Source organism: Papaver somniferum, unplaced genomic scaffold (genome assembly GCF_003573695.1).
Source record: "Papaver somniferum cultivar HN1 unplaced genomic scaffold, ASM357369v1 unplaced-scaffold_133, whole genome shotgun sequence".
NCBI classification, from domain to species: Eukaryota; Viridiplantae; Streptophyta; class Magnoliopsida; order Ranunculales; family Papaveraceae; genus Papaver; species Papaver somniferum.
Window position 1 is genome coordinate 1,017,149 of NW_020622492.1, and position 17,959 is coordinate 1,035,107.

The 17,959-nt window shown below is 37.4% G+C and overlaps 1 protein-coding gene across 1 annotated transcript; it reads left to right on the plus strand.

Annotated features, from left to right (window-relative positions):
* Positions 1-5,786: 5,786 nt before the first annotated feature.
* LOC113333716 (proline-rich receptor-like protein kinase PERK7) lies at positions 5,787-9,859 on the plus strand. Its single transcript, XM_026580146.1, has 9 exons — positions 5,787-6,019; positions 6,669-7,335; positions 7,425-7,958; positions 8,205-8,291; positions 8,407-8,477; positions 8,583-8,659; positions 8,769-8,916; positions 9,037-9,198; positions 9,308-9,859. Exons 2-9 carry the CDS (start codon positions 6,750-6,752, stop codon positions 9,572-9,574), a joined length of 1,932 nt encoding a protein of 643 aa, XP_026435931.1. The 5' UTR covers positions 5,787-6,019; positions 6,669-6,749; the 3' UTR covers positions 9,575-9,859.
* The last annotated feature ends 8,100 nt before the right edge of the window (positions 9,860-17,959 follow it).

The window sequence follows — 17,959 nt, forward strand, 5'->3', positions numbered from 1 at the left end:
AGATCGGCATCAATACAATTCCTTGTAATTAAAAGTATTGATTGCAAAATATTAACAATTACTTTTGTAGCTGATATTAAGATAGATCTAAGAACCTGACAAAGGAGTTTATTAAGATAAACAGAAGATCCTTTTGTCGAACTCACATCACTTGGTTGAAAAGAGTTGATACCAAACAGATTTGTTGTTCCTTTACTGTTTGGAATACGAACTAATGGAATTGTTCCAAGTACGTGACTTATTACAGGTCGGAGGCGTGGGAATACAGACGGAACTAGGTGAACTATAGGTTTAGTTGCTTGGTATCAACTATACGAAGTTGTTTTGATTTTGTATAGCGGCTTAATCCTGAGAGTATTCAATTCTGGACAAGGTCCCGGAATTTTTATGCATTTGCGGTTTCCTCGTTAACAAAATCTTGATGTGTCATTTACTTTTATTTTCCGCAATTATAATTGTTGTTATTATAATTTAAAGTAAATTACATAAACGTTAATTCCTATTTACTTGATAAGTAATCCTATTGTGTTTGGTTAAGTCCGAACCTTTTATCAAGTAAACATACTTCGTTGTTGTATTGTCTCGATCTCGTATCCATAAACGATCACATGAAGTGTGAACCGATTTGTTTTATTGTCTCGACTCTGTCCATAGACAATCACTTTCAGAGAAAGGACTTATAGGTGGAAAAGTTTTAGATTGAGGTATATTTGGGTACCCTCGTCTTTTCACTCGTCACTATATTTGTCATAGTATATTTACCAGGTATGTGTAACCTTAAGAAAAATATAAGTTCCGAAGTATACATAACTTTTTCAGCTTTCTTACCGGGTATGGATACCACACCGGTTTCAGAACCAACATCCAAGTTCACGAGTTCACAAACTTTTTTTGGTATGGATACCGGTATGTGTACCATTAAGTCGCTGCCGATATATAGCTACGCTGGTACGTGTACTGGGTACATGTACTACGGCTCCGGACCTATAACAGTTTTCTAAGTTTGTGAAACTGGTATGCATACTGCCATGTATCCTGATTTTCAGTAGTTTTATATTTCTCTCTAGATCAATTCGAAACATTCCCAAATAACATCAATGACACATATCAATGTTCCAGGCTATTTTCAAATGATAATCTTGAATCATAATTTAGATTATGAACAACAAATTTTCTTTAACTGAAATTCATCAAGTATGAACAAATGTTCATTAAGCTTAGTCATATATATTTCGAGAACTAATTACCAAGATAAAGTTGACTCCAAATTCTTTATATGATAACGATATTCTAAATAGTTATGCGACAACATCTCATAGATAGAAATATGAATATAAGGTGGCCCAGTCTTCACTTACCTTCTATTGAAGAAGTTCTCCAAAATCTTCGGTTGATCTTCGCCTTCAAACAGTAGAAAGCAATGATGACTGCCGCGATGTCCGTTTCTCAACTACACTTCTATCCTACTATGAGACTTAACTATTTGTAGACTAAAAATCAATATATACTTTTGACAACTAAATTTGACAACAAGCTTGAGATAGCAACACTTGTGAGCTCGACCGAGAAATGCTCTAACAATCTCCTATTTTGTCAATTTTAGTGATAAAACTATTAATACATACGAATAAAAAATAATAAAGTTTCAAAAACTCCCTGAATCCATCATGCTTGATTTCCTTGCTTTCTTCAACTCCTTGAATTCTTCGTTACTTCAAGTTGCAATGATTCTAAATGTGTTCAACTCAACATCGTTTTTGTTGAAGATCCATAGCAATAACAACTTTGAAAACAAATATTCTCGATCGTCGTTATACAAAAAGATAGTATTATTATCTTCTCCAAAGTTCAATTGTATCACAAATTTGAAGTAATACTACGTTGATATGTTTCTCCCCCTTAATCAATACTTACATCTTTTGCATAATAAGCGAAACCTATAGATATTGATTCACTCCCCCACCGTAAACCATATGTATGTAATGTGAAACTACTAATTAATTCTCCCCCTTTTGTTTAATAAAAATTGGCAAAGGTACAAAAATCATGGGATCGTAATGAATTCAACCAAAAGATACTTCAAGATTTAAGGAATTTAGAGATAATACATAATAACATAGTTAATATGTAATTCTTTATATCAACTTTATTTAGATGATATCACATAGTATGAAATGCTTAGCGTTCATCTAGAATATATAAAGTACAAGAATCCCTTATAAATTCCACAGCCACACACCCCACGAAGATATAGAAATTAAATACAAGTCCATTTAAGAACTCTCCCTCATTTGATGTCATTCCCAAGAGAACAACATGAGTGACCTTTCTTTATTGGAAAAAAGGATTTTTTCGGACATTAACAAATCACAAGGATTTGTATCCTGAACATCGACTTAAATTAATCTCAACACCAGTTACAAACAAAAAGATCATTTTAATTGGTAGGACTCAACATAAGAAAATCTTACGGAGTGTATAGTGCATTAATAACACATAAGTGTGATCACAAGTAGATCGAAACTGCGAGAAAATTCTCAAAGAGTTTTTTTATCTTTAGATTATAAAAAACATAATAGATTTAACTTCTGAGCATAAATGAGATATCAGTTCAATTTACAAAAAGTAAAGGACACATATATCTGCAAGTTGATCTTCAAAAAACTCTAGAATTTAAATAAATACATCTAAAAACATGCAAGATGAAAATTGTTGGAAATATCTTGTGTAATCACAATATTTGCTATATCAAACCCTAGTCATCCTCCTCAAAACCAATAATAAATTCTCACAAGAAGTTTCCTAGAAAAAATATAGAAAAAAAAACAAAGAAGAATTGTAATTCATATATAGTCTGCAACTTGTGTTTTGAGAGAACCAATATCATCAGATGATTTTCCCAATTCTGAATTAAGAAGTTTGAGATCTCTTTTGGCAGCAGACAATTGTTCGAACACCACCTTAATGTCACTCATAATATTTTCGACCAACTCACAGGACATCTGAACCGGTCTTGAATTTGTATGTTCTTGAGAAAAGTAACAGGATATGATGACAATATTATCGTAAAACTCAACAGTTCCTGTGGAACCACCATCCTCCATCTTCTTGTTATCTTCCTTTGTGATGTTAGAAACATCCATGGTTTGTGAATGTTTCACGAGTTATTGCAGCACTTCTATATAATACAAGGTAGGCGTACCTCGTACATATATATATATATATATACTATTTCTAGGTCAAGAAAACTGAAGGAAGATAGATCCTTTCTAGAATCTTCTAAAGATGTTTAACTCGTTACTTCCAAAGGTTTGGACCGTCTTTGGAACCTACATGGTTACGGGTTCATGAGCACGTGAAATTTGTGACCAAACACATTTCCAAGATAGGTCATGTGGACCAATGTAAATCAACTTTTTTCTTAGATCAATAAATATAAATTTAGAGCAAAAGAAGTAGTTGATATCAAGAAGCTTGACATAACCCTTTTAAAGAGTAACCTTACGGTGAAAATAACCACAAGATAGAATGTACACAAAACAAGATACATTATGCGTCAAGAAGGAATGGGTTACCTTTCTTGAAAATATTGTGCGTCCTCCTTTTCATGCTACAGGAGGAGGCACAATTTACCAATAATCAAGTTATGCTACGGTAGGCATCTGTCAAATGCCCATCATGAACAACAAGATTCTTTGATATACTTCTGTGTTTAGAACATGTTGTGTTTTTAGCAAAGTTTATATGTATTAGATGAATTACAAAGGGATAAGGAGTCAGAAATCTTACCTGCATTTATCCATTAAACTGGCCAGGCCGACCCGGCCTGATAAGAAATTAAGACAGCCCATCCGGAGCCTGAGCCTGACCTGGTTTTCGTTGGGCCTGACCTGGCTAGCCTGTCAAGGACTGGTTTACATATTTCGCGAAAATAAGCACCAGTAACGGGGTTTGATATCAAGACCTCAAGGTTACATGTGATATGTATCACCATCTTAGTTCTTAGTGCAACACTGCCTTTAATTTATAAGGTAAATGCATTTTATTATTATCCATTTCACTTAGCTTTTGTATTAAAAGAAAATTGTGGTCTTCAAGAAACAAAAACAGAAATGACTCTGGAAAAAGTATTAATGATGAAAATAATTTGAGTGAATTATCAAGGACGCACAATAGAGAAAGATCATTATTTTCTTATAGTGATTGTCATCTTTACGGTGTAAACCGTGCCGCAATTTCTTCTTGGTTATTCAAAAACAGTTACATTAGATTGATGTTCCATTGTGATTACTTACCATCATATCCTTATTCACATTTCACCAGTTTGATATTTTTGGTGAAATGTGAATAAGGATATGATGGTAATTATTCATGATGGAACATCAATCTAGTGTAACTATTTTTTGAATAACCAAGGGACAATTGTGGCACGAATAACACTGTAACGATGATAATCACCATAAGAAAATAATGATCTTGCTCCATTGTGCATCCTTGATAACTCACCTGTAATTACTCATGTGTCATATGCTTCACTTAGCCAATTCTTGACCTATTCCATGTTCTTGCATCATCCTTGAGTTTAGGCCAACTCAATTCTCCGGATATGCCTCAATTTATGCCAACATCGCATGTTGCATTTGTCACTTTGACGTTGTCTTACCTTTTTCCTGAATAAAGCTTCATTGTGTTGGCCAATAAGCTTCATCACTTAGCTAATGACTATAATGTATCGCCATCTTTGCGTATCACTGGCCTATCTCAACACTTAACAGTCTATGCAGTGTAGTGGCATCTTGGCCGTTCACCGACTAGGCCAGCTATGCTGGAACGCGCTATCTTGGCCGTTCACTAGCCTGACCAGTCATACTGGGTTACTACGTAATCAAACCCGACTGGGAACTTTATTTATATACCACTCAGAATTCGTCCCTTAAAATATACCCTTATTCAATTTTTAAAAATACCCATATCTTCTGAAAAGTGGAAGCAATTAGCACAAGTTGCTTTGAGAAGTGGACGCAACTTTATACAAGTTGCTTCCAAAAAAATGAAGCAACTTTCTCAAGTTGACTTGAAAAAGATTATTTTTTACCCCTCGAGAATATTTGTGCAAGATCAACAAAAATGAAGGATATTTATAACATTCCCATAACTGGATACTATGATACAGATACGTCACCCTAAGAGTTATTACCACGGTAGATATAAGCGGCAATGGAATAATTGGTCTTCAAATGAGGACACGAGTCCATATACAGTCCAATGTTTGTTGGTGGGTAGCTTTCTTGATATGTATCGGCAGTATTATACTTTTCGTTTAATCAAATCAATTTCTTCCATTAAAACGTGGTGGAAACAATGGGTGATTATTTTGGTGTTGGAATCGTACAGTTGCTCCATGGACCTAAATTCCACGCCAAGAAATGGTTTTAACTACCGCCAAATTTAATGAAAATTGGTGGATTTTTTTTTCCTTTTCTTTTCCAAGGTTGAATATCTTACAAGTGTTATATTGTTCCAGCAAGGTATATATAACTTCATTGACATAAATAGGTGAATTCAGTTGTTTGGTCTCAGCAAGGTCTATATAACTTCATTAACATAAATAGGTGAATTCAGTTGTTTGGTCTTAAAATGTGGAGAAATATGAGAGAGCAATGGAAAAATTACAGGCCAAGAATAGGTAAAACAAGTAACAAACTATAACTTCCACAAGTAAAGGTGGCAAAGACAACAGGGACAAGAAAGTAGCAAGAAAAAAAAAATAGAGTAAGAAAGCGAAACACAGATTCAGAGAATAGAGTTTTTAGTAAAAGAAAAAGTAGCGCCTTGTGTGGGCATTAAGTTTCTTTTTTTTTACAAAACAGTATTACATGTAAATGTTCCCTCCTTTGGAGGAAGCGTGACTTGGGGAAAGGAAGGGCTCCCCTTTCTGCTTGTCATCCAATCTCGTTTACTAACCATCTCTTCCTCCTTTCAAACCTCAACTTTTCTTACCTTCTCTTCTAATACACAGGTACAAACCTCCCTCCTTTTGATTCCATGTGTTTGTTTCGTTTTTCTTTGAACCAAAACTAGATGTTATGATCACTGCTTAATTAGGATGGTAAAGAGAGATTAGATCAATCTTATATGAATCTTCACCCCTTCAAAGAAAACAACATAGAAATGTAAAACTTGGGAGTCATTTTTCCCGGTGGGTTATATTTGCAATTTGTTTCGTAGACCATGTGCATGCATAATCTTTCTATATGCACGTATTTGTGTTTTTTTCGTGCATGTTTGTGTTTGTGTTTTGTTTTCAGTAAATAAGGAGTTGAATCATGAAAGTTCCGCACGTAGATTCGAGTGGAAACCCTTGGATAATGACCTCGAACAATAAGCGATCTTTTTCGGATCAGTAAAGAATTTGATGGTGACGAGTTTCGAATTCAGGTCACTTGTATCCCATCGAGTAACTTTACGAACAATAGGCAACTAATGAACACAAAGCACGGACGGAGAATTTTAGCACATGCACATTTTTGTTTGGCATTTCCTTTTACCTTTTATTTATTTATTTATTTTTGCTTCTTTTGCTTATATTTCCATGCAAATTTTGTGGCACATTTTTTTCTTCTTTTTGCTTATACTTCATGCAAATTTTGTGGCTATGTGTGTTTTAGAGATTCTCAATTGAAGGTCATAATCAGGCGAGCAGTTACGGAAGGGTGGAGTATCGAAGAACATTACGTTTCATTAGCAAAATGTCTTCGTCCTCTGTGACTGCTCAATCGCCATCCTCAGATAATTCGTCATCCTCAAATGATAAATCACCTCCTCCACCCGATTCGTCTCCACCACCACCACCTTCACCGGATGAGGCATCACCACCACCTAAAGATTCACCATCTAATAACGCCGCACCGCCATCTAATGACGACGACAAGAATAACAATAAATCACCACCACCTCCATCAAGTGATGATAAAGGCAACGATAAGTCGCCACCACCTCCTTCAAGTGATGATAATAACGACGACAACAACAACAATAACTCACCACCACCTCCTCCACCACCACCACCACCACCATCTTCTAATAAAGCATTATCACCACCTCCACCTCATACACCATCGCACCACAAAACGCCTACATCTTCGGATGACTCAGATTCATCACCTCCATCGAATAGTAGCAATGATATCAATGCTAAATTACCACTTATAATTGGAGTCACGGCTGGTGTGGTGGTTCTACTTCTTTTGGCAATCATTCTCGTGTCTTGCTGTAAGAAGAAAAAGAAGAGAAGACACGATCCCATGCAATACTATATGGACCCCTCTCGTAAAGGTACATGGTTTTCGGATTCCACATTCGGGCTGGATGTTTTCCTCATTAGTCCTCCCTCTTCATCATGTAATCTATGTTTTATCGTGCAGGTAGTGACTATTATCAAAGCTCACAAAATCAACCTCAGCAAAATTGGCAAAACGGTCCGCCATCAGCAGACCATGGTTACAAAGGCCCGCCACCTGGGCAAGGAATGCCTCCACCGGGTGGCGGCGGATGGCCTCCCCACAGTAGTGAAATGAGTTCAAATTTCTCTTCAGGTCCACGCCTACCTGTTCTACCACCTCCATCTCCGAGCCTCGCATTAGGGTTTAACAAGAGCACCTTCACCTACAATGAGTTGGAGACGGCAACAAATGGGTTCTCTCAAGAAAACTTGTTAGGTCAAGGTGGGTTCGGGTATGTGCACAAAGGGATCTTGCCTAATGGTACAGTCATAGCAGTTAAGAGCCTCAAGTCAGGTAGCGGACAAGGAGAGAGAGAGTTCCAAGCAGAAGTCGAGATCATTAGTCGTGTCCATCATCGTCATTTGGTGTCACTTGTTGGATATTGTATTGCTGGTGGACAACGAATGTTGGTTTACGAATTCGTTCCAAATAAAACCTTGGAATATCATCTCTACGGTACGTATTCTCCATCCTCCTCCTCCTCCATACCTTGCCTATAAAATGCAGCCCATCGCGCATGTTTGTTTGTACCTTTGAGAAAGAAAATCACAACAGAAGCAGGAATGAGCTAAGAGGTTTTGGTTGTGTTTCTTGCAATGAAAACATGATAACACTTGGAAAATTAGCCAAGAGGTGTGTACTGTGTAAGCAAAAAAGAAATTACCTAACTTCAGAGCTCTTTTGAATGGTTGTTAATAACAGGAAAGAATTGTCCCGTCATGGACTGGGCTAAGAGGCTCAATATTGCACTGGGTTCGGCTAAAGGACTGGCGTACCTCCATGAGGATTGTAAGCAACTTCATACCTTCTGTTTGCGTTGCTTCTTTCTGTTACTTCCTTCTTCTGGCGTTTTTTTTATACTGCTTAGCTGAAACTTACATGTGCTGTGCGATTGTATTACTAGGTCATCCTCGGATCATCCACCGTGACATTAAGGCTGCCAATATTCTCATCGATGATAATTTTGAGGCAATGGTATGTGAACGAAAGATTTCAGCAAGAAAAAAAGTCTTTGTTTTAAAACTTTAGTTGTCCTATATTTGGATCATTCATATAATGACACGACAAGAAAACAAACAGGTTGCAGATTTCGGACTGGCTAAGTTGTCTTCGGACACATATACTCATGTGTCGACGCGTGTCATGGGTACATTCGGGTAATGGGAACTTCCATAAGTAAATGCATTTGAATATGTTTGGCAAGTTAACATGAATTTCCATGGAGATATGGATACTGAGATTGTCCTTTTTTCTTCTATAACGCAGGTACTTGGCTCCTGAATACGCATCGAGTGGAAAACTAACCGAGAAATCTGATGTCTTCTCCTATGGCATTATGCTTTTGGAACTGATTACCGGAAAACGTCCTGTCGACACCAGTAATACGTACATGGAGGATAGCTTAGTAGACTGGGTAGGAAAAATGATGTTCAGATAATTATACAGATACTTAAATACTGCTGAAATTAGCTTTCTTGCTCGTTCTGCTTCATAATATTACTCTTAATTCTTCCTTATTTACATGTTGGAACAGGCTAGGCCTATACTGACTCGTGCCCTCGGGGATGGTAACTTTGAGGAGTTGGTTGATCCACGTTTGGAGAACAATTACAGCCCTAGTGAGATGGCACGCATGGTTGCATGTGCTGCCGCATGTATTCGTCATTCTGCCAGGAGACGCCCCAAAATGAGTCAGGTTCGTTGACAATTAATTCGTACAGATAACATATAATCCGATTTACATAATATTTATGTTCCCTTAAAATGTCTCGGATTTGAAATATCATAAAAACTATGTCGAGCAGATTGTACGTGCATTGGAAGGTGATGTGTCGCTAGAGGATCTGAACGAGGGAGTGAGACCTGGACAGAGCTCAATGATTAGCTCTGGGAGCTCAGAGTATGACACGAGTATGTACAATACAGACATGAAGAACTTCAGGAAAACTGCATTGGCAAGCCAGGAATTAGGGACCAGTTCAGAATTCGCACATACTAGTGATTCAGGAAATCACCAAGCGTCATCGAGCGCCGACTCTCGAGAAATGACAGATCGCATTGTTACGCCTTGATTATACTGCTAGTCCGCCATGCTTGATTAAGAAAATCAGTCCTTTTTGGTTAGAAATTCCTATGGATGCTTGAAAAGGGAAGGGATTAAGCATGGGTTTACTATGTAATGTTTTCTTTCTCTTTTTCTTTTTCTTCTTCAATTGTTGTTAAATTTGAAGTTAAGGTGGGTGGTATTTTTGTTGTTTAATTTGAAGTTAAGGTGGGTGGTACTTTTGGAATTTGTGTTTAAAGTCTTATTTGAGCAATGTATTTCTCTTTATATATGTTTACGATGATTACCTGTATACTGGTGTGAGATTAGACCTAATTTTGACATAAATTCCCAAAGTTCCCTAGAAGTGGAGCAATTCATTTTAAAATTTCATGTATATATTTGTGAAGTAATATCAACAAATCTAAAAACTCAATACCATCCTCGCTCCAGAATAGAACCGGGGTTGATGGAGTTTACTCTCCTTCCCATTAGCTGGTTACCGTAATCGTACTCTCTCATTGTTTGGATAAAAACCATTCGTATTCGTTGGATGAAATTTGGTAAAATATGGTGTATTGATCTGGCAATGTACCGTGTAGATTAGGTAAGTGTTGATACATACCCGACAACCGGCCTTCATTATTTGTTATGTATGACCGCTGAATGGTCAAGATTTGATTTTGGACGTCTGGAAATTTATTTCATATTCTTGCACTGGGTTTACATATTATTTTATGTTGAAGTATAACTAGAAAAAGGAAAACTCTTATTCAATAAAGAGATAAGTTACATATTATATAGGTTTAAGCCTCTATATATAGACTATGAGGTACATCCTGGTTACATCTATATGAGCTGTACATACATGGGAACAAGGCCCTACAACACTCCCCATTGTGCGGTCCAATGTTAATGCTTCATATGTATTTTTTTTTACTCGATCAATAATATTAAGAAAAAAGCGAAAATTGTACAAGGACTAGGCCTAACTAGTGGTTAGCCGTGAGGCCATCCACTAGTTTAGCCTATTTGAAACGGAAATAAACCTCAATTCCACAGATAGAATGAAACCTAGCCTACCCTCATAAAACTCAAAAATATCTTCATCCAGCAAACATGCTTTCCTGACCAAAGCATCAGCAGAAAAATTAACTTCCCTATAACTATGAATATAGCGGATGTTATTGAAAAAAGTCTTCGCAATTCTCCACTTCTGCATTAGTTGCCATGGCAGCTCACCCTTCTGAAAAGATTGAATGCAACACATCGAATCTGAATGAATGCATATATTTTTAACATTCCACCTCTTGGCTAACATCGTACCATAAATTACCGCACATTTTCGCATAATAATTAGTCTGCCAGCCAAGGCCAACACAAAGAACTCCAAGCACTGCCGAATTGGCATCACGAAAAGTAACACCAGAACTGGTCTGGCCTGGATTACCAAGTGATGCACCATCACAAAAAATCATGATTTCATCTTGGTTAGGAAGAGACCATCTAACCTCATTTGGTGTAGAAATTTTGCATGATCTGTGCTGCACTTTGAAATAATTCGAAATGCGCAACTCTTCCACATTGTTAAGCATATGGCCTCTCATTCTAATTGAGTTATCACGTATTACCTGATAAACCCTACCCTTAAAGACGAGCCATTGAACTTCCATATCTTCAAAATAAGCCTTGTTACGCAGCTTCCATAATTCTGTGATGATTGCAAGATTTGCGACAAGCCACAAATCCTTTATCATCCCGCTACGCCCCTTTGCATCCTTGTAAGAGGCCACCAGATCTTCATTAGGTTGCAGATTGCAAATTCCATCCTCCCAAGCCCAAATCCTCCTAACAACTCTGCAATGCCAAGTGATATGGCTAATAGTCTCGCAACTCTTCCTACACAGGCGGCACATAGTAGGCATGCTCCTACCAGTCTTCTTAATAATGTTTTCTTCACTTGCGCAACATTGTTTTTCCCAAACCTTCCAATATTGCACACTCAAAGTAGGATGCACAACCTTCCTAATGAACAAAGCCGTACTCGGCAGAATTTCCGCTGGCGCCTTAATAGCAGCCTCTGCAGACTTGACTGAAAAAACGCCCTTACTATCCAGATCCCAAATTTTATAATCTTCACCATCGACAATAATAGGAAAATTTTCCACATCAATGTTGCAATGTAACATCAAATCTCTCGTTCTTTGAGGTATGGTCAAGCACCATCAACAATAATATCACTAACCTTAGTCGTAAAATCATTAGGGCCTTTGGAAGTGATCCCAAGCCTCTGCGCAATCGAAAAATAACCGCACCAATTATTAAAGAAAAGGGAAGTATTAGCACCATTACCTATAATTGAGCGAGTATGTCTTTGCACAAAATTGTAAACCAATCTGATTCCCGGAAATACCGAAGAAGCAAGTTTATGATCAATCAAATTGCCATTAATTTTGAAGTATTTCTCCCTCAAAAATCTGGCCCAAGTCTTGTCCAAGTCTCTAATAGAAACCCACAGCTTCATAAGCATTGCCTTTAACATCCAACAACTTCTTAATACATAGGCCACCCTCACGCCTCGAGCAACACAGGATGTCATAAAGAACCGTAAAATATTTATGTTTCTCCACATATAGTAGCGCTTCACATATAGTGTTTCAGATGTAGTACTTCAAATGTAGTTCTCTCCTCGATGATGACCGTATATAAGTCTATTGCCTCATTAAAACCTCTCCAAGAAAACCCAGAGGAACAAAACTTGAACTAAGGAAAAAAGAGTAGAATATTAAGAAAACTTAGAAAAGAGTTGAACTTGCATATGTTGCCCCGTTAAAACCTTGACAAGGGAAAACCATGGGATAAAACCTTGAGGAAGGTAAAAGACTACAACGCGATAAGTCTGAAAGTATTCTTTTTCTGAATAACCATTGTTGATGGTGAGTTTTTGACAAGGGCATACATAGTAAAGTGGTGTTTTCTTACCTGCATAAATATAATGATAATCCTTGACCCGTGTTGATGGTGAATTTTCAACAAAGGCTAAAATCGTAAAATCATGACTTTCCATATTTCTGACACGGCTTCAGACACGTATGTGAAACTCATATTTTAGGATTTGTGAAAGCTCATTTCACAATCTCTTCCTGAGTGTACAGCCTCTCAGAGCATGCATGAACATGTGATCCTTAAATCCTCTCAACTGATCTTTCAATAATTCACATATTTCATCAACACTTCTATATAGAATCAATAGTGATTGGACAGCTCCTAGACATATTGGATGCTAGTATAGAGCGTTAATGTCTTCAGGATGTCTCGGTGTTCCCTGACTATACATAACTAATATTCAGAATGAGTATGATGTCTCTACTATCTCATACCTCGATTCTTGAATAAACATAACGCTCCAAGACATATTGCATGATAGTATAGAGTCATTCATATATTAATTCTAACGCAACATTCATCAATTTAATCCCTAGAAAATAATATATTTTATATCATTACTCCATTTCATGGATTTTCTCAGTTGAATTCCATGGATTAGTAATAAATGTTCACTTTTCGGGCATCTGGGCCACCACCGAGTAAGCCCCAAGAAAACGGTGCAAGTGTACTTAGCAATAATGCACGAACGAGCACCCAAATGCATAAACGAGCATTCAAAAATATGGACGAATGAGGAAACCTATGCAAAATAGGAAAGGGAAATAATAAAGAAAAATAAATAAGAGGTGCACGGGACCGGCCCACCGGCCACGGCGACATCCTTTCCCTTTTATTTTTCACCTTATTTTATTATTTATTTTCCTCATCTCTTGAAAACTCCCTTGTTTGAGCAAACTTCCTCGTTTGAGAAAAACTCATAGTTACTCCATATTTCTTCACATGAGGATGAAAAATAATAATATAAGATAGGGAAGATCGTCATGGGACCGGGTCCACCCGCCGGCCATGCCTTGGTCGTGGCCAGTCCCACGCCTCCCTAATTCCGTATTTTATTATTATCTCTTCTCTCATTTCATCAAATTCCCTCGTTTGAGCAAAAACCTTATTTTTCCATATTTCTCAAACTTCCAAAAAGTCAAATGGTCACATGACCGTCCGGGCTTCTCACGGAAAATATTAAAGTATCATTATTTTAATGTTCTTAAAATATTGGTCGCTCGAGCAATGTCCTACTTGCTCATTCAAATAAAATTGATATTTTTTTGCTAAGTTCAAGCAAAATTGAGAGTTTCAGTCAAGATTTTGCTCTTCTGAAAATCCAAAATATTTCTCTAACGCACACCAGAAAATATCAAAATTATCAGAATTGAGCCACGAGCAACATGGTGACACGAGCATGCCACCTTGGTCGGCCAGGGGCGCCCCTTTGGCTTGCAAGATCCGGTCCCACATATTTGATGATTTTGACCTAATTAATCTTCTACAGTTCATATTGGGTTCAAACTCTTTCCAAACAACTTGGAATTTGATCCATCGACCGTGAGCTGGTTCCACGACCCCCAAGGGCCGGTTTCATACCCCTTGGTTGGTCCCTCGTCTCTCCATATTTAGGTTTTACCACCTAATGATTAGACAAGCACTATTTTAATAATTATTAAACGAGCATTTAATTATCCTTTTACCAATGGGTCTACAAAGGATTTGGTGCATGCTCATTCGAGCATATGGGCGCTACATGGACGTCCCATCATGTCATGTAGCCGGTCCCTATCTCATTCATGGTTGATTTTCAGTAAATCATCAATCGATCAACAATCAAACAAAATTAGGGTTTCAAACCAAATGCTCTGCAAAGCGTAATTCTGAACAGGTCCAAACACTAATAATTTTATGTTGATCCAGCAATCAACATTCTAATTAATCATGAAATATTCGGCCAACTACCAGTATTTTTAATTACTATTTTATTTGGTCCTGTTACCAATAATTCATTAATCGAGCAATATTTGCTCAGACCAGCTGTAGATGGTGGATTTTCGACAAAGGATAAAATCATAAAACCGTAATTGTACATATTCCTGATCCACAATAAAATGAGTATTATGGATCATGTCTCCCATTGAAGCATGAAAACTCATGTCGCAAGAGTCTGTGACTGAGTTTATTGTCTCTCAGAGCATACGTGAATATGCAGTCTCTCAACTGAGGCAACGACATATCTCATGAATACTGAGCAATTTCAGTAATCACTTTTATATAAAATCGAACGATTGGACGGCTCCTAGACAGCTCGCCTGCTAGTATAGAGCATAACGTCTTCAGGATGTAACAATGTTTTACCCGAGTATATAAAAGACATGCATATATAATCTTAACGATTGGACGGCTCCTAGACAGCTTGCCTGCTAGTATAGAGCAATAACATCTGCAGGATGTAACAATGTTTTCCCTGAATATATAAAAGAAATATGACGCTTCAACAAGCTCATATCGCTCAATTCTTGAATAATTAATGCTCCTAGACGATCGTGCTAGTATAGAGCCATCAATTAATTATTTCTAAATCATTAGATTCATTAACTGAATCCTTAGAAAATATTCTACGTTCTTCATAATATTTCATTACTTCAATTCATGGTTCTTCCCAGAAGAATTCCATGGGTTAGTGATAAATATTCAACATACGGGCATCTGAGCCGCTATCGAGTAAGCCCCGACCAAAATGGTGCAAGTGTATTCAACAATAATGCACTAACGAGCACCTCAATTCACGAAGGAGCATTCCAAAAAATGAAGGAACGATGAACCCATGCAAAATATAATGAAAAATAATAATAATAAAATATCAGCTAAGGCGCTAGGGGACTGGGCCCACCGGTCGGCCAGTCACGCCGTGGCCAGTCCCATGCCTAACTCTTTATTCTATCATATTTTGTTATTTTTCCTTGATCCCATGAAAATTCCTTCATTTGAACAAAATTCCTTCGTTTCAAGGAAACTCCTCAGTTTCATGGTGTTTCCTTCACACCAAGGAAATAATAAAAATTAGGAAAGGTGTCGCGGGACCGAGCTTACTAGTCCTCCGGTCATGCCCTAGTTGTGGTCGGTCCCACACCTTGCGTTCTTATTATTTTATTATTATTATTTCTTTCATCCCATAAAATTCTTTGATTTCATGATATTTCCTTCACATCAAGGAAAAGATATAAAATTAAGGGAAGACTCGCGGGACCGGGACTTAGCCGGCCGACCATGCCCTAGTCGTGGCCGGTCCCACGCATCCCTTATTTTATTGTTATTAATATTTATTATTTCCTTCATCTCATGGAAACTCCTTCACTTTAAGGAAAACTCAGTTTCAACAAACTCCTTGATTTCATGGTATTTCCCTAAAATCATGAAAATAACATAAAATTAAGAAAATGTCATGGGACCGGGTTTATTGGTCGGCCATGCCTTAACCATATCTGGTCCCACACTTCATGATTCCTTAATTTTATTATTATTATAACTAGTCATAAAAACCCAAAGTGACCAAACTTGTGATACAAAAAACCCACTCAAATGTTGGGATTCATTAAAACTCCATCTCAAACTAAATTGATACAAAAACCTCAAATTGTAAAAATTTGATGCAAAAACCTCAAATTTCAAAATTGGTTTCATCAAATTTTATGATGAAACCAAATGTTGGTTTCATCAAAATCTTTGGGGTTTTTGTGTTACTTATGTTTTTTGGGGGTTTTGTGTTACTTTTTTTTTGGTGGGTTTTTTTTTGGATGGATAGTGACACCTTTGTGGTTATAATTCACGGACCGTTATTATTATTTCTTTCATCTTATGAAGTTTTCCTCAGTTTCAGCAAAAACCCTGATTTCTTCGTATTTTCTCAAAATGTTGCTAAAACATGCATCAGAAAATATCAAAATTATTAGGACTGAGACACGAACACTTTGTGACATGAGAATATTACCTTGACCGACCAAGGTTGTCTCTTTGGCTTGCAAGAGGCAGGTCCCGCACATTTTTATCATTTGACCTAATTTGTTCACATTAGGTTTAAACTCTTCCAGACAATTTTGGAATTTCATGAAATGATCGTCAGTCGATCCCATGACCAACCGGGGCCGGTTTCATGACCCATTGGTCGGTCCTTCATCTCTTCATAATTAATTAGGTTTCATCACCTAAGGTTCAGACGAACCTTTTTTGAATGAATGATTAAACCAACATTTAATCATCCTTTCACCAACTAGTCTTCAAGAGAATTTGGTATTTGCTCACTCGAGCATCTGGATCTACATGGTCGATCCATCATCCCATGTAGCCGGTCCGTCATTCACTCTGTGGTTGGTTTTCAATAAATCATCAATTGATCAGCAATTGATCAAAATTAGGGTTTTCGAATCCAAGGTTCATAATTCCATATTCAAACGCTAATAATTTTACGTTGATCCCATGATCAACATTTTAATTGATTATACTCGGTTCAGTTCCCAGTATTTTAAGTTAATATTTTATTTGGTCTTTCTACCAACAATTCATCAAATGAGCAATATTTGCTCACCCTAACTATCAACACTTACTCGAGAAATATACCTCTGTCTCAACAGACATGTTAAATTCATGAGTCTTAGAACATTTGCAAATCACGTTCGACTCAGCAATACAAGGACTCATCGTCCCATAAAGTCAGTAACTGACTAACTAAATGCACGTCTGCCTTGCAGACTCCACAATCACGAGACATCAATCGTGTCACATGGGGGGATATTAACTAGGGTTTTGGTTTGGCGGTCTACAGCACGTGTGTTCATACACACGATTAGAATGTGAGAAAGTCATGCAATCAGTTGGAGGAGTTAGCAAAGTAGTGGATGGAAAATCAACCAAGTCTCCGCACAATGAGCAACTGGTTTTAACACGATTTCCACTTCCCCACTCTTTGACTCCAGCAACTGTCACACTTCATGAGATCAAGGTGTTTACAATTCTAGCAATATAAATAAGTCTCTGAATCATGATTGAAAAAAAGGCAATCTTTCGTCAAACAGACAACAAGAGATTAACAACTCGACGTCTGAGCAATTACTCTCAACAGAGGAAATTTAATCAATCAGAACTTATCTTATTTCTTCACGCAGAATACACAACACACCTACAATTTCGATCACCATTGATCTCACACATTTCCCAGCTTCCCTCCTACAGATCGACCCATCCTCTCTTGTGACCGAATTGACTCTGGAATGGCCATTGGCTTGGCTTAGGTAGGATTCCTACAGATTGATCTCTCGAACTCAAAACACTCCCTTTTTTTAGTGCATCTGTGTGAGGTTTGACAGTTCGCTCTGTTCAAGGATTTTCCTCCGCACGGTCGTCTTCTCAATTCCATAAAAACCAACAACTCGTTTTTCCCCATCTACAGATTGGAGACCACAGTGGGAGATTAATCTCTCGGTTG

What these genes read in the sequence shown, in the direction of transcription:
- LOC113333716 (XM_026580146.1), top strand. Translation starts at nt 6,750, where the DNA reads ATGTCTTCGTCCTCTGTGACTGCTCAATCGCCATCCTCAGATAATTCG. An exon ending in ATGATAATTTTGAGGCAATG is followed by an intron (nt 8,478 to 8,582) that starts GTATGTGAACGA and finishes GAAAACAAACAG; the next exon opens with GTTGCAGATTTCGGACTGGC. An exon ending in AGGATAGCTTAGTAGACTGG is followed by an intron (nt 8,917 to 9,036) that starts GTAGGAAAAATG and finishes ATGTTGGAACAG; the next exon opens with GCTAGGCCTATACTGACTCG.